The sequence below is a fragment of the Achroia grisella genome, unplaced genomic scaffold, assembly GCF_030625045.1.
Source record: "Achroia grisella isolate CSIRO2021 unplaced genomic scaffold, CSIRO_AGI_Agris_v1 utg821, whole genome shotgun sequence".
In the NCBI taxonomy this organism is placed as follows: domain Eukaryota; kingdom Metazoa; phylum Arthropoda; class Insecta; order Lepidoptera; family Pyralidae; genus Achroia; species Achroia grisella.
Genome location: NW_026713035.1, coordinates 4,008,347 through 4,035,745, shown reverse-complemented (window position 1 = coordinate 4,035,745; position 27,399 = coordinate 4,008,347). Strand labels below are relative to the sequence as shown.

General features: G+C 34.7%; 1 protein-coding gene across 16 annotated transcripts in view; it reads left to right on the top strand.

The window, feature by feature from the left end:
* Window positions 1-2,591: 2,591 nt before the first annotated feature.
* LOC131852072 (heterogeneous nuclear ribonucleoprotein Q) overlaps window positions 2,592-27,399 on the top strand; it is a 34,192-nt gene continuing 9,384 nt past the window's right edge. For 2 of the 16 annotated variants that reach the window (XM_059202687.1, XM_059202689.1), the window contains exons 1-12: window positions 4,104-4,477; window positions 4,898-5,109; window positions 5,365-5,476; window positions 12,312-12,505; window positions 16,423-16,568; window positions 17,065-17,306; window positions 20,198-20,333; window positions 20,782-20,915; window positions 21,487-21,558; window positions 22,077-22,226; window positions 22,712-22,857; window positions 24,106-24,200. In XM_059202687.1, the coding sequence (XP_059058670.1) occupies window positions 5,366-5,476; window positions 12,312-12,505; window positions 16,423-16,568; window positions 17,065-17,306; window positions 20,198-20,333; window positions 20,782-20,915; window positions 21,487-21,558; window positions 22,077-22,226; window positions 22,712-22,857; window positions 24,106-24,200 (1,426 nt within the window). In that variant the 5' untranslated portion in view covers window positions 4,104-4,477; window positions 4,898-5,109; window position 5,365. The other 14 variants (XM_059202678.1, XM_059202682.1, XM_059202684.1 and 11 more) reach the window with 14 other exon arrangements.

The following is a 27,399-nucleotide window of genomic DNA, read 5'->3' as shown; positions in this document are numbered from 1 at the left end:
GGAGGGTATTACCGGACTCCTATAGGCTAAACACCTGATGGTATACCTCTCAGCTCTTAACGGGCGAGAACGCTGGAACAACTATCTTCTACTTCCCTGTGCATGATCTCCAGTAGCTCATCTCTCATTAGTTACCGGTTCTAATTTTGTCACATGAACACTTTCCAGATAATTAGCAGTCTTACCAACGGTTGTTCAGTTTAATATCTTCACGACGGTTGCACCAATTTTAGGGTAGTTAGAGGCATCACCAATAGTTGATTTAACATTTTGCTGGATTTATTTTAATGCAGAGGTAGTGGGCGAGCCTCCCACAGTCACCCGGGTACTTTTTTGTTATCGGTGTTTTCATTACCGGGCAGTCAGAAATATAAATTCACAATGTTTTTTTGGTCTTGGTCAGATTTTAACTCAGGACCTAGAAGTTTGAAGTCGGGTAGTAAACCACGGCAATGACGCTCAGCATATTTATTTAAAAAAAAGTAAACAAGACCTATAAAACTTACCGTTTACATTTGATACAAAACTAGAAAATGTACATTACGTTAATTTTGAAAATACTCATGATTTCACTCTTGGCATCAATGTAAAGACAAGAATTCGAATTCAAATATGAATTTGAATACTGAACTGAATATTGAACTGTTAAATAAATAAAGTAAATTAATAAATCTTAGACCCTAGAGCTAGAAATATATTATGCCAGATTGACCTCCATATGGTTCTCACTGGAAATCATCGTTGTAAATTGCCATTTGCCAAGATTGGCTAATGGATCTCACTTCATGCTCATCTTATCATCCTCCACTGGTGCTCCGCCAGCGTAAACCGTTAGCGCAGGCAATTTTTATCAACACTTTTCAATTAAAAAAGTTTAAAGATTGATTAAACAAAAAGTTACTAAGTCATACATTTATTTTTCTTACTTATTTTTATAGTAGGTGCAGTGCAAGATACGCACTATTTTCAATGTCCTTGAATTGACAAAAAAGAAACACAAATAGTAATGACCTCGGCACAGATGGGTGTTAAGGTCAGCACTCACTTCGCACACTTCCCTGACGTCGCACCTGCACTAGACGACGTCGCTGTCACTAGACCACCGACCGTATTGACATTATTTACATATTGCTGATGGCGAAATATGACGAAATTGTCTATGTTCACTAAAATTATAAGGAATTCAAAATTTAAAATTATAAACCGCCTTGGTGATCCGTCTAGTTGACTTTTAGTATAATTACATTATGATCACAGATAATATAATATTACATAGAATAAATATAAGGAATTCGAAATTCAAAATTATTGACAACCTTTGTGATCTGTCTATGTTGATTTTTAATATAATCACAGATAATATAGATTACATAGTATAATTATGAGGAATCCGAAATTTAAAACTATTGACATTCTAGGTGATCCGTCTATGTTGACTTTCAGTATAATCACAGATAATATAATATTACATAGTATTATAAGGAATTCGAAATTCAAAAAGATTGACGACCTTGGTGTTGTAGCTGTTCAACATACTGTTTCACCTTCCGATGGTCGTGGGTTCATTCCTCGTACAGTACAAATATTTTATTTGTATTAATGAGTACGACTGTTTATATTGGTCTGTGTGTTTTCCAAATTATTGAGATTTTGTTTGCAAAAATAATAATTACGTACTAATAAATTTATTCAGCGTATTAAGTTTTAATAACAAACTGCTTAGTATATTATAATACCATTGTGTAATTTAACCTAGGTTTTTTCTAAATTTTGGCTTTCTAACTTTAGCTGACCTATTTATTAGTATTAAACAAAATGGGTTGAGGCTACAATTGGATGTTAACATTCTGAAATTTTTAATCTTTTTAAAAACAAAATGTTTTATATTCGACTATTACTGCTTTCTGTCCTTTCTCTAATTTTTGAACCTTTTTGTGTTTTTTTAGTCGAGTTTAGTGTAATTGAGTTCATATTTTAGCATAAACGTCCTGAATTAACTAGGTACCTACTACCTTCTAATTTACCTTTTTGTAAATTGTTTACATAACGTTCGAACGTCAAAAGACAAAAAATAAAGACCTATAGTTAGATACTGTAACATCAGGCTGACCGTATGCTTAACAGTTACACTCATTGTTTATAAAAACTATTATAAAAAGAAGTATATTGAGGAATACACCATTCAGATAGAATAAAGAATAAGGTTCATTTTTAAATGTACCTCCTACATTTGAGATGTGTTGTTACTAAGGCAATTTGGTATGGTTTAGTGAGCTATGACCTTTACTCGGTTGCGAACAGGTCAGTTTAGGGCGAGTATTGTATAGGATAGTACACGTTTTGTGAATATGATAATGTACTAGAACTAGAATGACAGACTAGTTTGATTTGATAAGGTGACGTCACCACTCCGGGACCCCAATTTGACGTCACCTAGTACGGTGAGTCGGTGACCCACAAATCTACAGACACAATAAATTCAGCAACGTACGGTGTACGATGCGAAACGGCGCGGGTCAACGCACTGTTGACGTGTCTAAAATACTTACAAAGTACAATATCGTGAATATAGTGCGCGCTACGGCGATCGGAGCGGCTCGCTTGCTATGTTTGCAAAATGGTTATTTATAGACGTGAGTGTCCGTGACGGATCATTCGTGCCATTTCCTAAGGTCTCATGTCTCACAATATGAATGGTAAGTGATGGCTTTTTGTACCTATAGTACGTTCATAATTGGAGGTTAGTTCATTTGGTACACATGGACTGATGAATCGGTAACGCTAGTTCAAAACCAATCAACTTCTTACTATGATATTAGGGATTTTCATTTTTTTTAAATAAAGAGGTCGTACAAGTATTGTTTTGAATGTTTGATAAACTAAGCAAGTACAATAAGTTAATTTACTATATATTTTTCAGTATACAACACTAAAAATAATAGTGAAAGTAGTTTCAATGTATTTATTATAAAAAAAAGTCTGGATAGAATATGTTGACGTATTATAAAGAAAAGTGACAATAGATAATTAAATAGAGATAGCACGATACTTCTATTTTTTACTTTGATATTAATTGAATGAGAGTGAGTTGAGTGACCGATGGGTAAATAGTGTTGTGCTAATTAATTTCCGTTTTTTGACTTTTTTAGTTTAATTATATTATTAATTTAAATAGGTTTAATTCTTATAGCTGCTTAAAACGAAATGTGAGAAAGGAAGTGCATTTGTCGTGTCTCTATTAACACTACATAAGTTGTTTGAAAGAAAAGAAGATTCAATGGTTAGGTATGTTATTCAAATTACGACTTGACAGTGTTGTCGTGTAAGATTCATATTAGTAAGTGAAAGGACCAAGTTGGAACCATGTCAACATAAAGCAAACCATTCGCAGTAGCCGCCCTACCTACCCACATAAAGCGGCGGATACAGATCCAAGTTTAACACATACACATGCAAGTGAGAAGGCCAGTTTTTAAAATGGTATTTGTGTGTCGCGAATACATACGGCTTCGATCATCAGCAGGTGTAAGCGAACCAAAGCAAGGGGTTACTGCGATTAAGACTTTTATCCCTTCGTTTCCATATCAAAGAGTAATGAACCTTGTTCTACTATTGGACGATGTCGATTAGTAACCGTGTGATCTTTACAGTGAATAAATCTGTATCTGTGCGTCTTAGATTTTTTTTTATTTTGAATAAGTATTTTGTTTGGATTTGAGTAGTTACTTGTATATTTAATTTATATTATTTAATGTAGTGTTGAGTATTCAATATATATTATACAATATTACATAGTTATTTATAGTGAACAAGTTCGCATTACCTTAACTTTTTTCTTTGTTAGAAACTACTTCAATTAGATTTAAAAATATTCTAACTAGATATTAATCTATTTGGTGACATTTTGATAGCATATTAACTTAAAGGGTCAGATAGGTATACCTATTTAAAGGGTAGTTTGTAAGGTAAAGTAATTGTAACAACAAAGACGAAACTGGCAGTGAATCGATTTGCCGAAGGTCAAAAGGTTTGCAAGTGTGCGTGTACATGCAAGTATGCAGCGAGCTCGGTGCGGCGTCGTCGCTGCTGCACGCCTGCACCGCCAGTTGCAACACCCTCCCCCCTTCGCTCTTGGCTTCTCACTCGCCGCCGTCTTGCCGCTAGCCTGTCTCACCTCGCGGCCGGCAGCCTTGCGCGACGCGCCGCGCTCTTTCTCATTCAAAATTATTCGCAACCATTGCAAAAACTCTCTGTGCAATAAAAATATTATTTTATTTTTCGATGCGGTCTCAATTAATAGTTGAAACAGAGAGATTATTAAAACTTTCCAAACAAATTAAGTGCCTTTTAAAACTTTGAATGCACTCCTCGTTGCATGTCCCGCGCGCGTCGTTATGAGAACCCCGTACTGGCGGTCACGTTGACGTCGCGCGGTGCCGCCATATCTGTCTCGGCCACCAACTAGCAAAATTAATAGGTAATTATTTTAGTGTACAGTGTTTCTGGTTATTATTTTTGAACAGTGTTTGTGCATTATAGTGTTTTATATCTTAAATTAATCTCTGCGTTTATTCTAATTGGATTCTCGTTGGAAATTGTGACTCGCGCCGGCCGGTTCTTATCGAGTGCAATGCAGTTGCACTCTCAACTTATTGCAGTTTTGCATTCACAAAAGTTTCATGCGCGGAAAGTTTCTAGTGTTTTGTATTTTGTTATAAAAGGATTGTTATAGTGTTTTAATGTGATTATTTATTAAAAGTGTTATGTGTTATAGTTTATAGGGGAGCTGTCATAATTTAACTTTGCTGTGTTATTTCGGTCATTGACCGCCGGATTTCACATCTCCTATAAGTTAGTGTCGTATTTTTTTTTAAATAATTTCGATTTTCGTTTTTAGGATAGAAACAAATTTTTATGTCACCTCACTAGAAGAATGCAATGACCCGGCATATTCGCTTTTTGAAATTTACCTTCACCCGAATGGAATGAGGAGTGCACAATCCCATTGTTTCACAGTTTCATATGTTTGATCTTCATTTGTTTTTTTGTTTTTCGGACGATTAGAGAGTTATCATTTTCTTCCAAAATTACAAAAATTGCAAATTAAAGGTAAATATGATTATTTATGTAGTTTCTTTGTTCATATAGTATTGTTATTTTATTAATAATGTCCCTACCTACTCATAAAAGTTATTACTCATACGCGTGGCTTTCTTGAAATCTGATGACATCATCCATAAGTATGCTCAAGTCCTCCAAACATTTGTGCTTCAACTGGCAAATAAAGTTTTCAACTTATATTGTGTTATATGAACTAAAATAGGACAGTGGGGTGTGTGTAAACATATAAAAAAATTTGTGCAGAATGGCGGAGGGCAATGGAGAAATATCCATTGAAGAGGTAGCTGGGAAGGACTCCGATATTGGCCGAACACCAGATTACCGCAAACTCATCGACTATGGCTTGGATCCTAAGGTGAGTGTTGCAAGTGAATATTGTTCATATCAATTGCTTATATATATTAAACACAATAATCAAAGCATATTTGTAATGTAGAAATATGTTAAACATTATTAGTTTGAGGTACTACGGACTGCTCAAAGTTGTAAACTTAATTTTCTTTAGTACGGGTTAAATTTTATTTTTAACACAAATATAACAGTTCTATCATGTTCTAATACTAATATAATTTTATAAATGATAATACTATATTTATTATATATAAATGTTTTTAATACAATACACATAAAGAACTTGTTCTGTGAACTGTGGCTTAAATATAAGTATATGCCATGTAGTATTTGTTTGATAAATACTATTTTAATTGAATATTATATATTCAAATAATTTACATTTTTAAGTGCAATAAAAGAAAAATAATAATAATATTTAATTTACATAACAATTACTTCTATTTATATTATTATCTTATTGGAAAGTTCTTAAATAGTGGGTGTGATATTTTATAATATCCAAAATTCTTATAAGATTCTTGTAAGAAAACAATAATAATTATTTATAATATTTTTATAGGTTTTGTTAATTTAATTAACTACATATCCCATATATACTTCTATAATAATATTTTGTGAGGTTGCTAATAAACATTAAAATGCAATAATGATGCCCACTATTAATAAGTATAATGTAAGTATACTCCTAAACAAATAAAGTATGTAATATAGAAATTGTGGACTACATATACATATATATATATATATATATACATGTACATATACATACATGTCTACTCTTAAATTAATAGATAGTTAGGTATTTAATTTATTTGTCTTTATTTGTGAAGTTATGTGAATTATAAGTATATTTTGAAGTTAGTATATATACCTGTTAGCACATATATATGTTAGTGTATATACACTTACCTACTTTACCTACTATAATGAAGAGTATATACTCTACATTATAGTAGGTAAATACAAACATAGTTCCTATACATTACAAAGTAAACTAGCTTTAATTTAATCTCTCATACTTATTTTGTTTATTTTATTATGTAATTGGAAAGTTATGTACCTACCTAAGTAGTTAAAGTTAATATTTATGAGTAACCAATGAGAGAATATATTTTGTAAAGTACAGACAAAATGTTGGGTAAATAAAAATAATTACTTTAAAACTTTCGTGTTTAATATATTATTTATGTTGTTAACACGAAAATTTTATGGTAATTATAGGTATTTACCTCTCGACGTTCAACTAGGTTGCATTAGCCGTGACCGCGGCTAAGCATATAAATAAATCAATTTATTCAGTTCTCCACAGTCCACTAGTTATTTCTTCCATGTAAGTATAAAGAGATAATTGTCCCCCACAAAATTAAATTGTTATTAGTACGCCATCTATTGTCAATTATGACAACTATTATGTTTAGTTCGCCTGCCAGATGGCGAATTTTATAGAAAATATAGTATTAAAGTGACCTCTTCAAAAATTATTAATATTCTGCTAAGAGTGGGTATAAAACTTATTTGAATCTTTTTTAACCCTCCCCACCAAAATATTTCGTATAAGAAAACGGAGTTGATACTTTTATATATAGGAGTATATGAAAGAATAAATATAATCACATTATTTTCTCCTTTTATTCTTATTTACATTACTTTAAAATTATTTTTAGATGAATACACACGAATACAATTTGCTATTGTAATCTAACCAAAATTGATGCAAAACATATTCTACTCTATTGAGAAAGTAAGTAGGTACCTATATAACGTTAAGTAGGAGGATAATAAACAACGAATACTTAGAATTTTAACACTCGCCATTGTGTAATTGCGAAGTGATTTAAAAGGCCAGAGGATGTCTAGAATTGCAATTCTTATCGGGACATACAGTACCTACACGATAGATACTAAGATTGTAACAGTTTATTGTACAGACTTTCCTACTATCTATATGTATAAAATGTGGGCGCTGCCTATCACCAGGGATAAGTCATTATAACCATTTAGACTGAACTGATTTTGATTATTCTTTTTATTGACTGAATACAAAAAACAAATAAGCAAAAAGTTGGTAGTAAAAATGTGTCTAGAATAAATTGAAAACTTGTATTCCACTTATTTTACTAAAAATAACTAATAATTGGATTACTAAAGTAGAATAAATAAAATAAATTTCGGAATAGACGATATTTTTTTTACTTTAAAAGACTATTCGTAGCGTAGGTATATTATTAGGTAAAAATTTATTACTTCGGATGGTTGAGCATCATGTCGATGATTGATGATGTCGTCTGAATAATACAATAAAATACCAATATATTAGAATAATTTTACAAAATAAAATATAAATAACCAGAACAAATTTGTCACAGCATGAAAATTTATTTACATATTTAACCTTTCTTTCAAAATATTCATTTAACAATATACATTATAAAGGGAGTGACAACCCTTGGAAAGGGAACTTTTACCTAAAGTTTTCTCTGTTTGACTTATCTGACATGTCTGTATTATACCTACGTGAAAAAAGACTTATTTATGTAAAGCTGATTAGGTAATATTGAATAAAAAAACTAATAAAATGTAGCTAAGAACCATCTCCATCGTGTCAACTTTTAAACAAAAAAATCTGCATCATAACCGTTAAAATGCCACACTCATCAAAATTATAACAACCCTCTGTGGTTAATAAGAAGGTATTCGTATGAGCGTCTGTTAGGTAACATTGTCTATGCCAGAATTAATAAATCAGTAATGGCCCCATTTGTTTATGTCACTTTCACCCGATATCCAGCGACCTTTGTCATTAATTATCTGTGTTGATACCTGAACATATTTGCAAGTGGAAAATATCCATTGTTACTATGTAGGTACCTTGCCTAGCTTCACTTGAACTGTGTGAATTATATTGATGAGTTTTTTCATCTATAGTCTTATACAAACAAGTTGCTTGGAATGTTTAAAATACACACAAACATGGCTGAATTTTACTTTCGCTATGATTTCACGTATTGCATTATATTGACTCTTATACTTTATTCTGTGGCATATCGGTCGTTATTTTTAAACCATTGCCAGTGTCATCTATCAGAGGCACGGACTGGAGACAAAATATGTACATCTAATAAACCTAGTAATTTTAGTCATTATGTCTAGGTATACACTAGAATCACTAAAATTACTAGATGGAAACTACAACACAAATTTGGTTATGAATTAGTAGAGTGCATTTAAAAATAAATATATTTTGTTAGTAGTCAGTGACAAATCTTTAGCTAGAGTTTAATATTACTTGTAAAATTATCAACCATAAAACACTAGAATTTTCAAAGAAGGAAATAAAAATATTAGTTATGTTGACGGGAGGGAAAAATTTATTATATAAAAAATATGACGTTCATAAGCGGCTAAAATGTCCTAATAAATCGGAAAGTCGGAATAAATGATTTTTGAATTTGAATTTCACAGATTGGGGTTTTATTTTATGAGGTGTAGGTACACTGAATTGGAGCCGTTTAGACAAGAGAAATATAGAGATAGACCAGACAAGAAAATATGGTTTGCATCCCCTTTATAATTACTGATATGTAAAAAAATAATAACAACGGCTCTCAAAATTTGAATATATTTAAAGACATATTTTTAAAATTGTTATAATTGACTTGTATTAAGAATTATTCTTTAGAAAAAAACTAATTAATTGTTTATTTATCACATTAAGTGTATAAGAATATACATAATATGCGTAATAATAATAACACGCGAAATCAGTCACTATATATGAAAATACGAAGCTTTATTTGAAATGTTAAAATAAAAAAGGTGTAACAATTTACTTGTCTTTAAATGAAAGTATAAATTCTTGCTCATTATTTTTATCATTAAAAGTAATATTTTTAAAATACTTTCTAACTGTTCTGACAGATGTCTGTACTGTCTCCATTTTTGTGATGGTGTTCTGCGTTGCTATGACACCATTATACCAACTTTATCACAAATTTTAATACATCAACACACAAAGGTCCATTGTTCCTGAAACATACGCCTTTGAAATTTCTTATTTTCATTGTGCACTGTTAAATTAACTTATAACCATGAACTGTTAATATGATTCTAAGAATTGTAGCTTATATTATTATTTTTTGTGGAGATGATCTAACAACAACAATAATGAGTAATAGAACACAAATTGACCATGTTTCGGCTTGCATATCATCGCAAGAAAACAAATTTGGTTAAACTAATTACAATCTACATACATATTATAAAACAAAGTCCCCCACAGCGTCTGTCCGTATGTTGGCGATAGTCTTAAAAATTACTGAACATATTTAATCGAACGATTTTCGTGCATCAACCGTTATTTCTGAGGAAGGTTAGGTGTATAATAGATTTGGGTTTAAACAGAGTTATTTGTATTCTTTGCTGAATAATCACTAAAAAATGAAATTCAATAAAAATCTGATGGGAATAGAATTTCATAACCCGCAAGCATAGCCGCAGGAAACAGCTGTATGCTAATTAAATGTTTATAGACCTAGGCGTGTTGCCAAGCGCCCGCTGGCGGAAAAATTGTATAACATTGGCGACGCTAGCCTGCTTGCTAGAAAAGCGCGTGTATCAGGGATGCCAACTTTACGAGGACCCTCGTTATAATATAGTTTGGCTTTCGGTACAAGGACATTTTTCATTCTTGTACGAGATTTAACTACGAAAATCCGTCAAAATACGATAATATACGAGCTAATAGAGCCAAATTGAACTGATATAAGTGATTTTGTTAGATTTTTTGTATCTATATACGAGGTTAAATGATTTAAGGTTGGCAACCCTGGTGCGTGTTCCACCAATTGGCGTACTGGGTATTTCCAACGAGAGACCTGTTTAACTTGAGCTCTTTAAAGTTTTCATACCACAAAGGTATTCATTATAGCGCGGTCACATTGCCGGGATTGATGTTTCTGCTTTTTTAAAATAAGTTTATGGCTTTGGTTATTTCTCTGATAGACTATCTACTATTATAATATTTTATAATTTTTAGAACAACCTTTTACTTGTATTCTTAAAATATTAATAATTTATATAAAAGTATATTCATTATTGTGTTTAATTCTGTTGTCACGACTAAACAAACGGCTGAACGGATTTTAATGAATTGTAGATAGATTATTTATGTAAAGGAAAGCAAGCTTTTTGACGGCTTACCTGATGGTAAGTGGCCACCGTTGCCTATATTCATGAACAATAAGATGTCACATTGCAATTTGACCACCGTGGTACCCGTTATGCTTTGTCATTTCGCAGTACTAACATACCATCCTTCCGTACACTGTAATTTCACTACCATATTTCCCCTTCAGCCGAAACATAGCTTACAAAGCAATTACCATACCATTTTTGGTAGCCATTTTTATATATTTTCTTATTAGGACAACAATACAGTAACACCTATATCTTACACAACTATTTAAATAAATATACACATTAAAAAAGGAAAAAAACATTGTGACACATCTATAGGATAAAAAAAAATAGGCCAAAAGGATGTTGCCACAAAAGAAGCGGCAGATATTACTATAAAATAAAAATATATATACATATACACATTTACATTGTTTCGCATACGTATGAAGTAAAGTACCATCCCGTACTTATGTAGTAATTGCCTTCTATAGTATTTTATTCTTTACTAGCTGTTCCCACGACTTCGTTTGCGTGGAATATAACTTTATTTTTCTAAAATAAAAGTAAGTAGTAAAATAAAAGTAGTAGAGTAACTTATTACTCCTTATTACATCAGCTACCTGCCGAAAAAAGTCTCGTCGAAATCAGTCCAGTTATTTAATCCCGTTTCCAATACATTAAAAGCAAAACTAATTGAATGTGTTACTTGTATTACACTGAAGTTTTTATTGATATATTATGTTATCTGTGATTATACTGTAGACATAATATGTAAAACGGATACCTTTTTCCACACACGCCGGTGTGCGTGTAGAGCCGGGACTAGGTACTGTACTAGGGAGCCAAGCTCCTCCCATACTTACTCGGCGTGATAAGACATTAATATTTATTTCAAGCTAATTTTTGCCAATTTTGTTAGTAATACAACTTTCATTAAAGTTACATTAAATATATACACAGAAAAATATAAATAATTAAACGAGCTTTAACGCGAATTATTTTATGGTAAATAAGGGTAACTCTCTAGTCGAAATATAGAGAGGTATAAAATTCTTCATATTAAAGCCAGTTGAGTACATATAAATAACAAAAACGAGCAATAACCCTTAGCGTCCTCCACCTCATCATCGGAATGCATCACGTCTATCATCATCCTATTCTTATCTTAGTAGTAAGCAGATCTCTGTCCATTCTATGATACAGTTTGAGGTCTGAATTTATATAATTGTATATGTATTTCAGTTGTGTATTTATCTTTACATACATTTTCATACCTATTTATAAAATGCTCTTAATTTTAACGTTTTATTTTCTTTAGTTATCTTTACGTACGCTGTCTCATGTGTGGTGGCCCCACTGAAAATCAGCGCTGTGGTATATGTATACTACAGTATAAATGCGTTTTAGCTTTTAAGTTGTATAGTATATAAGATAGATAGCATCTAAGAATACTGTAATGCTGAATAAATGTCTTTATTATTATTATTGTTTGTTTATTATGTACAAAAGTATTTATATACAAAAAAGTATCATAAGTTTTATATCAGTAGTTCATAACAAGCTCTGCTTAGGTTGGAACTAGATGACGCTGTATGAAGTGTCCAAGGCTGTTTATTATTATTATTAATATGTTAACATGACCTTTGCATGATTTCCAGGTGGCAGCCAAGCTGGACGACATTTATAAGACTGGAAAGCTAGCGCACGCTGAATTGGACGAGCGTGCGTTAGATGCCTTAAAAGAATTTCCATCCGACGGTGCTTTAAGTGTACTTGGACAGTTTTTAGATTCAAATCTTGAGCATGTATCAAATAAAAGTGCTTATTTGTGTGGAGTCATGAAGACCTATAGGTGAGTTTTTTTTTTCATTTGAAAATTAGATAAGATGTATTTTATTAGTACGGATGTAAGTGAAACTGTGTCTATCAGATCAACCTTAGTTCCCCACCTGGTAACCAATGTGATGAATTATTGATGAAGGACTAACAGATATGACGTCATCCCCTACTGATGCCCATGTACCTAGTCTATCAGATCGACCTGTATTATAGCTCCAGATGAGTTCTTAGTGTGTGTAAAGGTATTGTTAAAACAATCGCCAAGTAAAATGTGATTTTTAGATTATAATATCTGGGAAAATTATTATGGTTAAGAATACAATATGTCAACTCAGGGTATTCTCTCCAATTCATCCTGGTTTATTATTGATGACATGTTGTCCTCATTCTACTATCCTCTACCTAGTCCATCAGGTCAACCTGTTTTCTAGATCTAGATGAGTTCTTAGTGTAATTAAACGTATTATTGCAACGATCGGCAAGGAAAATGTTATGTGTAGGTTATAATATCTGGAAAATTAATCTAGTTATGATTGAGAATACAGTATGTTGAATCAGGGTAGGTATTTTCTCTAATCTCTGCTGGTGGATTATTGACTACATGACGTGATTCTCATTCTGCTATACTCTACTAATGCTTCGCCAGCGTATACCGTTAGCGTGCAATGCAGGTGCACCATTCCATAATCGTACATTAAAAAGAAATGTGGGAGTTGGCGCATTGCCACACTGCAGTCGCGTTTATCTGGGTCGCAATTTGGAAAATTGATTCGACGTGCTTTGTTTGTATATAGTCTGTTTGAATTTTTCAGACGATACAATAATATAATTTGAATACAGCTTTCCATTGTGCGATTTTTGCGCTTTGCAATCGAGTCGATATTCGTTTTTTTTTTGGCATCGCGGTCGCGCAATTGAATAAGTTCAAGTTTAAGCAAAATATAATTATAAAATATCTATAAACACAAGTTTATAGATATTTTATACTATAAACTTATGTTTATCGATAGAATTTAGATATATCTTAGAATAATATCTCAGGACAATTCACACAACGCCATCTAGTCCCAAGCTGAAACAAAACTTGTGTTATGGGCACTAAATAAATACATAATATACATAGAAAATTTAAACCAAACACAAATAACCCAGATCTTTACAATCACATTTCCTTTGTAAATCTTTGTACCGTGCGAGGAATTGAACCCGTGATCATTGGAAGTAAGGCGGTGTGCCAACCGCTAGATCGCCGACGTCGTCATCTTACTCATGTAACTATTACTTAGAATGTTTTTTTATTCGTTCATAATTTACAGAGTTTACATAAAAATAATTATATATACTTGCCATTTATATATTTTATAATAGAAGCAACAGCTATAACAGCAACTAAGTAGATTAAAATAAAATTATTTCTTATTAAAAATATCAATTCTTTATGTAATTAACACAATTTTTACTTAATTATAACTAGTTGCTGAAGCCTCCTATTAAGCATAAAACGACTTATAATATAAGGGCAGTGCTTGTTAAGCAAATGATAGGTACGACATTTGAGTGTATACTGGCTCGTTTATTACTATAATTAATGCTTATATACTACAATAACACTATTCTAAAATATTAAAGGTTTATATCTACATATATTGCAACCTTAGTATTCTCTAACTGATCCTTTCAAAACGGGATTTCAATTGGAAAACTGTTATACATACGTACATATATATAGTATTAGTAGTAGTATGTTATACATACGTACATATGTAAATTGCTAAAATGGTAAAATTTGGTAAATATGTTATATTTCCACCTTTATATTTACATAGTATAAAACAGAGCTGCCGTCGTTGTCTGTTCGCTTATATCTTTTAAGTTATCCAACGATTTTAATGCAGTTTTCAATAAATTATGGAGGAAAGGTTTATATGTATAATACATGCATATTATAGCATAGAACAAGTAGAGAAATTCAAAGATTTGTATGCAATCCGTGCGAAGCCGGGACGGGTCGCTAGTGTAGTATAAATCCGTTACTATAAAAGCCTTGAGACAACATAGCGATTAAATTTACATATTTGTGCATTTGCATGTACATTCTTCGTTTTTTGCTTGGACGGTGAATTGTAAATTTGATATTACGAAAATGCTATCTGTGAACCTGATTAAAAAATATTATTTAATAGATAAATTGACGCGGATTGCGTTTGCGTGGAGTAGTGTCATTGATCAATCAAAAAAAAATTTAATGATCTAACCCAAAAAAGCCAAAGAAAATAGTTTCACCGTTCTAGCTTCAAAAATGACGAATTTCCATACAAACTTTCATCCCCTATTTTATTTTATCCCCTTAAGGATCATTTATTTACAAAATTTATTTGTCATATTTATTTATATTTAATCAACAGCCTAAAAATAAGGTTTCTAAATTTCTAGCTTTTAATGTTGATACTTCCATACAACTATATCTCCCCCTACAACCCTATTTTGCATTAAAAAGGCTATGTGCACTAAATTTATTTAAATCGCTTTAGTAGTTCTGGCGTGATTCCGAGACAGACGAGTTACTTTCATATTTAAAACATTAGTAAGGATTATTATTTGGACCTGGTCGGTATGTCTTCATAAATATAGTTTGTAGTATTATTAAAATATTTATTATCCCGATGGAATCATTGGTTGTATTAATACATTTTATTTGCAATTTATCAATTACAATAAACCTTCAACTCCAGATCAATTGGATTTGTTAAATATTAGCTACAACTTGAATATAAAGATTTAGGAAAACTTAGATAAATCCGCCTTGATATTAAAATTTATCCGCGGTAAGGATTCCCATATAATATTGTTTTTATTTTACGATTTTTCAGATGAACTTTATTTTTAATTATTGGAAAATAAGAATAATAATATGTTGGATAAGAAACAATAATTTTATATGCATATATAGTAGGACTGAGAATCGGCTACTATTTTTCATTCCCCTAAGTGACAACGGTTGTCCACCCCTAAATATTTTTTTTATAGCGATTAAAACTCGTTTTTTAAAAGAAGTATTGCTATTAGCGATAGAGGTACATTCCAAATTATTACTGTTAACTGCATAACTGCATGGCATGAAGTGTCATTTGTGTCGCCAGATTAGATTACCGTTGGCCGTTACCCCCAGGCTCGACTCGAGAATTATAGAAGCAATGACCCTGTCGATGATGCTTGTGTGAAGACGTAAAAGGCTACAGTATAAACTAGCTGTGTCTCGCGGTTTCACGCAGTCTAATTAAAAACCCATTCTCATTTAAAACTATCATCGTATTACAATGATCGTTCATTCTGTTATTTGAATATCGCATTTAGCATGTCTGCTGATTTGATATCCTGTTACGCGGCTCCCTCGTCCTTGTATCGTGATTATAGTAGGTATAAGTAATTTACAACTATTCTATCGACTATGAAATAAATATCTTTTAATCTGATTGGTATTATCAATAATTAACATGTTAACATGTAGAGACAGACAGACTGCTTTATAGCTTAACTCTATTAGCGTGACGAGTAGAATTTAAGTTTTTAATTAAAATAAATAATAATAATATTTCTAAAATAAAAGTAGCCTAAGTCACTCCTCATACATTAGCTATCTGCAATTAAATGTTCCGTCAAAATCGATGCAGCCGTTTCAGAGATTAGCAAGAACGAACATGATGTTCGGATATTTGTTACTCTTTTATCGAAAAACTAGAATAATTCTAATATACTTTCAACCCCTATTTTATTTTATCCCCTTAAATTTTTACAAATTTGTCATATACTACTTTTAATCTCAATTCAAGCGAGCTGCGCCGCAGAATACTGCTAGTTTACAGTTACAAACATTGGGTTAGGATTTGATATACCCTATTCTAAAATGTAGTACATCATTATGTTCATCAGGATTTTCTCGTCTTCCAGACAGAAAAGCAGAGCGGGCGTGCAGGGCACGCCCACGCTGTCCACTGCTGTCCAGGTCAAAGGCCCAGATGAAGAGAAAATAAAACAAATCCTGGCCAGAACTGGCTATACATTAGATGTAACTACAGGTTAGTAAATTGTGACGTCATTTCCTTTATTACATTTGCCATGGGCTGACTTAGTCTTCATCCTTCTATCATACCATTCTTTCGCTCCCACAGCGTTTACAGTTTATTCTCTATATTAATGAAATTTGTCTGCTGTATCTATTTGGATATAATTATGGCTATAACAAGATTTTTCTGTTTTTTTTTCAGAACATTGTTATTTCATTGTTAACATTTTTATTTTACCAATAATACGTTCACAACTAGTCAAATATTCGATTTTGATAAACGTTTCTTTGCACATTCATATTTCATTAAGACATATTTCTAGTGACAGTCTACTTTGTCATATACGAGATTATTATAATAATACTTAATTTAATAATACCGGCAAGTATTTGTTATAGTTGTAATTTTATTTGAATAGTGACACAGTCAATTTTGCGTGGGTGCGTTAGTAATATAAAAGACTTATTGGTTTTTATTAAAGAGAATTGGGGTATGTGTATGCTTACAGGGCAGCGCAAGTACGGGGGCCCGCCGCCGGGCTGGGAGGGCGGCACACCCGGCGCCGGCTGCGAGGTGTTCTGCGGCAAGATCCCCAAGGATATGTACGAGGACGAGCTCATACCGCTGTTTGAGCGCTGCGGGCCCATCTGGGACCTGCGGCTCATGATGGACCCCATGACGGGGACCAACCGCGGGTACGCCTTCGTCACCTTCACCACCAGGGACTCGACGCAGCGGGCCGTTCAAGAGGTGAGTGCGGTTGAGGTTCATACCAATTGTCCTGTTTCGATGTTGGTTTCCAACGCACGCCTAATGGACGATTGTGGAAGTTGTTATCTTGTAATTCTAGTTGTTGCAAAATAAATCTTAGTGCCGTCAATTTAAGTCTTTATATTTATTGATGATTTTTTTTGAAGAGGATTATTAATCTTTTGCAATCGTTCGAAAATTAAAAATATATATTATAGACCACTTCCATGGATTTAAATAGATGCCGCAACTAAATCTACTCGGCCGTCATTTTTCTAGTTCTAGTTAAATTTTGCTATGGTGGAATTTGATCTAGGATTTTCTACAAATTTCAGGGAAAAAAAATTGCGTCGCCCACTAAGGTAATTCCCAGAATTGTAATTTATATCGTTTCCACATTTATGTCGTGTTATTCTATCGACTATTTATTTATAATAATTTTCTAAGATTCAGACAAAATTTTATGTAAATTAAATGTTAATTACACTTGACTCGCGTTCAGTTTTGTTATTAAGTAATTGAAAAGTACTGATTACGCAACTTTGTTATTTAAAGGTCATTAACAAAAATAATAGGTAGTAATCTGATATCATGCAAAATTTATTTGAGTTATTAAATTTTGCTTCAATAAAATTATTTTATACACATTGGGATTTTCTTAGTGAGCGTCGATCGCTGATATTTCGAATTATTCTGAAGGGGTTGCTTTTAATAGATATTGGAATATTAGTAAATTATCAATATATAGTACGTTTTAATTTCTTATACATAATATCACGAGTATCAGTTTGCGGCGTCTATCTCTATCTATAACTATTTTATGTACACTCGATGTAATTGGAAATTCGCGGCGCTGGAAACTGTACCTACACGGTTATGTTATGTTTAGTGGAGTGGTAGGAGTACTTAACATCCATTTTAAGATGCCTAGATTGGTCCAGTTTTGTCTTGATTCAATTGAGCTATTGAAAAGAGCGGCCCAGACAATTGAGAGTTAATTTAAACATTAAAACCCTCCGTCGAGACCTGAATTTGTCGTATTTGTTTTACGTTTATAAATAACGAGCGACCACTCCTCGGAGCATAGCAACGGCCGTGGATAAGCAGTAGAGTTGTTGAACAAACATTTGATCAAAAATTGGTGCCGGAGGTCGTCGCCCCCGCGGTTTCAACCTTGGAGATTGGCAAATGCGTGACCCAAAAACGGGCGAATGGCAGGCACCAATTTTGCCAACACATGGATGTTATCGAGCACATCTGTATCGGCCGACATTGAGCACACTGTCTTATCACCGGACTGTGTATGCAGTCGCCCCTTATCAGTATAGTTTAATTGGTAACACTAAATTGTGTCAAAACTCTAAAGCTTTTTACATCATCAATATCTGTTGCAATTTGAATGTTTAATTGGTGTATTAATTTGAAACAAAATTTATTCTAATTTGACATCTACTTTCCAGGTGACTCGCCGAATGTTTAAGTATAATCCCCTTGAAAGATAACAGAATCACAGCACTTAGTTGTCGATGGTTTGGCGATTTCCCTCGTACGATAATGTGCCTACATACTGTGCACACAAAGCCTATTTTGCTTTCACCTTGTAATATAATCCTGTATCAATAACAATGTTCCTTGAGTGGAAGTTGCCAAACCAGAGAGTCACTTGCAAGATTACTCGCTAGTAATCATCCGCCAGTATTTTTGCAAGTCCCAATCATTTGCCTGTCGAATATATTCACAGTTACACTTGGGATAAATAGATTTAAGCTTCTTCTATCATTTAAACAGCATGTATTTTTATTAATACCCTTCGATGGCGACTGATTGCGTACAATGATGAGTAAAGTTGAAAATTTATTTTATTCCTTGTTGCATTGACATTAGAGTTCAGAAATGAATGTTTATGATCTATCTATATGTTGTATGCAAACAACCGTCTTTGTATTGTAATCACTGAATTTGTGTAAATGTGCAAATATAACACCTGTAATGATCTGGCCCCGCTTATCCTGAGATGCGATCCCGTTCTTACTATTGCACCTCGTTCAATTTTAAGTTGCATTAATTTTTATTTTTTGTTACCATCACACTTGTACTGCTTCTTTTTATTTTCACTTCATCAAACGGTCCACTTACAGGGTTAACTTTGAATTGGCTTCGAAACGTTCTCCAGCGGAGAACTTAATATCAGGCTCTCCTCTTTGCTCAGTACAACACTTTGGCTTATCATCAAAAGTACAGTTAACTCATCACAATTGGCTCTAACCGTCATCACCGTTCACTCCGATCGAGCTGCAACGCCGCGGTTCTCTTTTCTGCCTCATCGTAACCTTCCAAATTCATTGACGTGACAAAATTCGTGGCCCGTCGACGGACCGCGCCCGTCGGCCGCCACTTTCCCCCACAATCGGGACGAGAGAGATGTTCTTTTCAAAATTTTTCCCTTATTATTTTTCCCACAGCTCGATAATCACGAAATAAAACCTGGGAAGACTCTGAGAATTAAGATTAGCGTACCGAATCTTCGACTTTTCGTCGGCAACATTCCCAAGTCTAAAGGCAAAGAGGAGATACTGGAAGAGTTTGGTAAATTAACAGGTAAAGTTTCACACGAATGAATTAAGGAGTTAATAGAGTTGGTGGGTTGAGTGCGTGGGGCTTGGTGTGGACCGCTGAGGGTGCCCCGCTTGCATCCCGCTTGCTCCCGTCCGTCCCGTCCCGGCCGCCCCGCCGTCCCGGCCGTCCCGCCGTCCCGGCCTCCCCGGCCTCCCCGCGCCGCCTACGTCCCGCGTCCCGCCGTCCCGCCGTCTCCAGTCATTGGGCCCGGACGCGGCCGCCACTGCGCGACCCGGCCCGGCCGTTGGCTATTCTCCCTCGAATTATTCTTGCAGCTGAATGATTATGAAATTCGAAAGGGGAAAAAGATTGGCGTTACCGTTTCCTTTAACAATCACCGGTTATTCGTGGGGAATATCCCTAAGAATCGAGATCGGGACGAATTGTTTGAGGAGTTTACTAGGCACGCACGTAAGTCCTTGTCGAATTCATAATAAGTGCTATTCGGCGGTAGCGGCGGCGCGCGTCGGCCGCCCGCCCGAGCGCCGCGCGTCTGTCGCTCGTCGACCGCGCGACTGTCGCACGTCGGCCGCGCGTCGACCGCACGTCGGCCGCGCGTCAACCGCAGCAGCCGGCGCGCGCCGCCCGCCGCCCGCCACTACTTACTGTTCCCTCCGATTGGCTCCGCCTCGAGAATGCTCACCGGTAATGACTGGAGAATCTTGCTGTCGTTCTCTAGACTTAGACTTCTTCAGTATCGTATGTTTTATATGTTCTCCTGAAAATATCGTTTGATTTGCTTCATATTTCTGTAGCGATAAAGGAATGAATTGCGCGACGGGGTCGAGGGAAGCTTTGTGTAATGTTAGTGCACCGTTTGTGGTACTTCTTGCATTCTATTCGCGTTGTATGATTGCAGCGGGACTCATCGAAGTTATAATATATAGTTCGCCCGATGACAAGAAGAAAAATAGAGGATTTTGTTTTTTGGAATACGAGTCTCACAAAGCGGCGTCATTAGCTAAACGTAGATTGGGCACAGGTAGAATAAAGGTACGTGCAATGTTTTTATAGGACTACATGCATTCTGCATTATTTATACGACCTCCCGAATGGAAACCAGCTGACCGTTTACATCTAGGGGATTATAGAATACTCTGTAATGCACATGTTATACATGCGTTGCCAAACCTTAGGACCATTGTATTTTCACAAGCCAGTATGTCTATTACCCGTAAAATAGTATGAGAATAGCTGCTTGACAGAAATAACAAGAAATATCGTTTCCTACGGTACTTGGTACCAATCGTAGTGATGAAAATAATTAGTTATGTGCCAAAAAAAAATGTAAAATATTTCTATCAGTTGTCTAACACAAGCTCTTAACTTGATACTAGATGGTTCTGTGTGAGTTATTGAGGATTATTATTAAATACATGAGCCGGAATGTCCCCCCATCCCCTTTAGATGAACATGTACGGATAGTCTAGTACGGGTTGTAACTAGGTTTTCTTAGAATCTTTCGTGATATGATGATGTGTGAATGAATTGAATGAAAGTGATAATAGAATGTGACGTTTTGATGTTTTATTTTATAATATGGTTGGTATACCGTTGTGTGCAGGTGTGGGGCTGTGATATTATAGTGGATTGGGCCGATCCACAAGAGGAGCCCGACGAGCAAACTATGAGTAAGGTAAGTGCAAACACTCTCTCTATAACAGATACAAAGTACTACGTAGGTAACTAATATGGCAAATAAGTTGATTGACTCTTGAACTGATGATTCGAACCCCTTTAGGCGATGTCATTCAGGACAGGTTTTAGCGTATTGAACTTTTCTTAAAATCTTATAGCGTCGAACTGTAAATAATCTGTTGTAAAATTGAAAACTTATAGTGTGAAAGGTAAATAACAAATATTTTGTAAAAAATGTGAAAATTGCATTTAATTAGTGCTCTTAGTAGTGTCCACGTTATTCGCATTTATATAAACGGCAGTTTTTCTACCGCCTACATAAAGTAATCGGGCAAAGTTTCTCGCCTGGTACTATATGCTCGCAGTAGTTTCTCTTAGATTGTCATATGAATTACTTTATTATTGCTGAATGCGAATTAGATAGAATAAAGCAGGGAGAGAGCCTACCGCCATAGAGAGAGTGCATTGTTAGCAATCGAACTAATTACTAACAATAGTTTCCATCCTATATCCCAGGTTAAGGTACTGTACGTGAGGAATTTAACGCAAGATATAACAGAAGAAGCGCTGAAAGAAGAATTTGAAAACTTCGGCACCGTGGAACGTGTAAAGAAGATCAAGGACTACGCATTCGTGCACTTCGACGATCGGGACTGTGCAGTAAAGGTAATAATACACTTGCCATATAGGTTGATACCTTTGGGATTTTTTTTTATGTTATAGGAATGCCCAACAAGATAACGGCCTGTATGATGGTAAGAGGTAACCGTCCCTATAAACATGTACATCCCCACGGTCGTTGTGACGTCAAAAGTGTGTAAATTAGTAGAAGACGATGAGCGTAAGGTCAGGTTGGTGAAACCAGCTGAAATTAACTACGACTGTTTCCGGGGTGAGGTCGACCCTGACATGGTACCTGATGGAAATATTCGCTATTACTGCTACCTAGTTGCTATTATCGAAACAAGTGAAAAAAACTGCTCAGTAACTGAAATCGATGATCTCGAGCCATCTATAAATTTTGTTCATAACCTTTCCTTTGGTTTGTCTTTTAGGACAGGTATAGAAGTACTTGGTGTATTGTTACGTTTATCTTAATGTAACAAGCACACGTTATATGAACCAGTGACTGACATTCCAATTGTTACTAGGCTATGCAAGAGATAGATGGAAAGGATTTGGGCGGAGCGCGGCTGGAGGTATCGCTGGCGAAACCGCCCTCCGACAAGAAGAAGAAAGAAGAAATACTGCGCGCACGCGAGCGACGCATGATGCAGACGTTACACGTTCGCGGCGGGTACGTAACGCACACGCTCCCTGCACTATTTAATTATTGAGCCTTTCAGCTTCACCGGACGATAGGGGGATCAATGCAGATAGCACTCTACACGCGGGGGGACTTATGGAGCAGCTGAAGACCAACTTCAGCCTTTTTGCTCTGCTCTTTGAAAAAAAATATTCAAAGAGCTATGGAGTAGGTACATAGGTAAAAAAAAATAATCTAATTGCAATTATTAAGTTGCTATGGACAATTTTTTTTAATTCAATTATCATAGATTTTATGCATATCGAAATGACAGACATTTTAGTTGTTTTTAAAGTAGTTTTATTATTATTACTACAAGTAGCATCCATTTACGAGTGTAATGGAGGAGATGACAGAAATCCAGTTACCATCATAGTCACAGTAGTTCTAATAAGCTTTAAATATCGCTACGCAGTGTTTTAATTTCAAATTCAAATTGTTATTGTATTGCATCAAGTGCTATTATTACAAATAAGGGAACCACTGTAGCGATATTTGGACCTCTCACTGTTCAGACAGTAAAGTAAAGAGTTGAAAGAGCCTCAAAGACAGGAGATCTACTATATTACATGTCTCTAACTAAATTATTACACGTAATTGTAATGTGCTATGTAAGATTATACTGTTGTGTGTATTATTAAAACATGTATTTTATAGTTGTATACATATATGCCCCTATTATATTATGCCTGTTTTCAAATTGCAAGTTTCTTTAAGGATTCACGGTAAATATAACTCATGGACAATAAAAAGCAAAATTTTGGAGTGTATGAATGAATGTTCATGTATCTTTTTGCTAGTACGCGATTCATTTCTAGTCATCTGCTGAATTTATACTTTCAAGCTGCATGTTGTATCCGAGAATCATTATATCTGCAATGATTGATTTATAATGCTGTTGACTTCTCAATAAATAACTATACGCTTTTTTAAGCGTGAGAAAACGAGACGGCATATCCATGCGTGTGTTTGTCGGAGCGAACGTGTGAGTGAGAGAGAAAGTGAGTGCAAGAGGGTGAGAGCGAGCGGCCTGCAGCTAACGGTGGCACATTAACTGTCAGATTTGATCGGTGCAGCTGCTCGTAAATATGCTTTTCTAACCGTGAAAAAACGAGACGGCGTATCCACGCGTTTGTTTATCGGAGCGAATTTGTGGGTGTGAAAGAGGGGGTGAGAGTGTGAGAGAGAGCGGCGTCCACACGCAGCGGCCCGCAGCTAACGGTGGCTATTAACCGTCAGATTTGATTGGTGCAGCTGCTCGCCCGTGCACGGCGGCCTGCGCGGACGCACGCCGCAGCCGCCGCCGCGACCGCCCCAGGCCCGCGGCGACTACGGTCAGTACAGTACAGTACGGTACCACGCCACGCACACCACACGCACACACCACGCACACCACACGCACACCGCACGCACACCACACGCACACCGCACGCGCGCGACGCACGACATAAGAGTGTTCGATAAATAAAATAATGACACCTCGTTCCAATAACAGTTACGTTGTTACTGAAAACACACATTAGGTATATCCGAGGGTACAAAATTGACTAAGTACAAAACTAAGCTTCAAAATTTATTGCAATCATTACAGTCACTCTTTCAAATTAAAATTACAAGGGCCACAATTGATCAATGCTAAAATAGGGTAAGTTTATTGATGGATTTTTGCGTTTTGTTAGGAAAATGGTTTTAAGTATTTAACTTGTATATTATTGCGTCAAAAAATAACCATGATAAAATTACACTATACTTCGGTGGTACAACATATTTCAAATATCAACGTCAATTTGTATACAAACCAAAACATGGTCTGCATATAAATACAGACCATGTTTTGAAGATTTGTTGGAAACGCGATGTTAGAATGTTCACACGAGTATAATACGAACGAACACCTTTATGTCACAACACAATCATGTGTATTCAGCTTAATAACAAATTGAGATTGCAACGTGAACACTAGAGAGGGTAATAAATTTGTACTTGGAGTAAGTTCTTTATTGCTTTGCGTCTCTTTCTATCAGCTGCTCTTTGTGGTGTCGGTAAGTGAGGTGGAGGGTAACGCTAAAGGTTTTATGTTCAAATTTATTGGCTTCAATATGATGTTTATGGTGCAATTCCTCTATTTGGTTATAATAAGATTATACACTGCACTATTATCGTACGACACTGCAAACTGGTACACTCATGACACTGCTATATACTGACTAGAATCTACATTTACCAGCACACTCTGATACTTATGACACTTGTCCTACTATACTGCTGTACATTTACCAGCACATTGTCACTTTTGCTGTACATTGGCCAGTACACTACGCTTATCGTACGATCATTGGCCAGTTCACTGACATTTATCGCACAACACTGCTGCACATTCTCGACACAAATGTCGGAATAGTTGTTGCTCCATATATGACGAAGTTACATATATTCGTCTCATCATCGTGGTATTTTCGAATGCAAGACTATTAAATTAATGCATAATTTCTTTCGACCACTCGTTTAAATAATTTTGTGAATAAACTAAACTAAATCATGATTAAACTATTGTTGTATTGTACGAACGTTTGAATTTGAACCATTTGAAAATGTCCGATGGATCCTATCATACACTATGAAATTGTTATTATATATGAAAGGTAATTATATATATTCTTTATTAATATCTATATTATCTTATTTCGTAGATCAACTACTTTGTAGGGTTTTGAAGAGAGCGGGTGATAGGGTTAACCCACTACCTTAAGTTTTATTAGATACATATAATTTTATTAGTACAGTATTCAACAGTTTAGTGCATCATTTTTGTACGTACAATTTATTATTCAGCAATGCTAAAATTTCTAATAGTAGATTTCTGGATAATACATATATATTTCTGGATACTATTACATATTAATAAAATGGATATTTCATAATTTAGGGTTCTATCTTTTGTAATTACTTTTATTATATTTAAAGCGTTCTGTACTAAAATATGACACTTAATTACATGTATAACACGAGATACATTATATTAAGTCGCAAGAAAGGTGGGAGGAGTTATTTTTTGTTACACTGCCATCTTTTAAATCCCTCGACCTATCTCTGTAGCGATATTGCACACACATAAATATAATACGTACACACGGTGTGGTCTCCACGCACACACAGGCACATCTGCTACTTTCCCTACTAACAATCGTGATCGATACTATACACAGTTGAATCCCCCTATAATAACATGGAAATTACCTTGCTTTGTACCTTGTCACATTAAATTATTTGTTTGGCAATGTGTAAATATAATGTAATTACCAATAATGTCAATGTGATAAGGTACTAAAGGGATTGCATATTATTGGAAGTTACTGTGACGGCTCGCTGTGCTTCACTAGACAAAGTACTGGTTCCTGGCAATATGTAGAGAAAATTACAATGGAAGCTTTCTTAATAGGTATATGAACGTGTAAATAGCTAATCTGTACATCACTTGATAATCAAACAGTTTTCAAATTGTTTGCCGTGTACTTTCTCTGTTAATGTAGCTAGTCGAAAAGTACAAATATGTACCTATAATATAAATATATTATTATAAGCTATCGAAATTGATCTCCAATGCTTGTATTAAATCCATACAATTTGCATTAGAAAAATGGAAGTTATATGGGCCTTTCTCTATTGTCTCCACTAAAAATGTATTTTGTCTCAAGAGCTGGTATGCGTATTTTGAAGGCAGTTTTGTCCATTATTTATACTTTTTAGCACTGTCTATTGTACCCATTGTTTAAAAACTATGTACAATAACTACAAATTTCTGTTTTGTTAGAATCAGTGACTGTTTCATAAAAAATATGGTTGAGCGGACACAACTTTCATATTGTTTTCTTAATTATCAGTGTATAGTTGAGGTTACAAAAATGTTTTATTAACGCTATAATTCTTAGGCTAGAAAACAGCTAGGTTTAAGAAAATGCATGGTTTCGAAAGAAAATTGAAAGGTAGGTTATCACAAAATGCTTTACAAATAAACAGGACATCATTACCGTGTTAACAAGTTAACAATATAGGAGGTCTAAAACTGCTTTCAGGAACCATAATAGAATTTGCTTTGTGTAACCCGCCAATTAAAATATACTAATCCATTCATATTACGCACTCGTAGCGAAAGGCTTATTAAATTCGGAGGGTTATATACAGGAAATTATATTATTATTCGTGTATAAATGGTTTTATTAGACCTCCGGTTTTAAATGCATGAGACATACCATACACTTGTCATATTAACAATAGCAATTGCATTCACATCAGATTACATTACTTCATATGGTCTTCGGTGGTGGGAAATGAAGTCCATTCGCAAATCCGAATCAAAACCATTGATTTCATTTGACATAAAAACAGCATGTTTCTTGAACGACGACTCGAACACGATGCATGTTGTTCTGTGTGTCGACGCAACGTGCGTGTGTACGCACGTGTCCGCACGTGTATGCACACGTACAGAGCCCGTACCCAGGTGTGTGTAAGCTAAAGAAAAGGAAGCTAAGG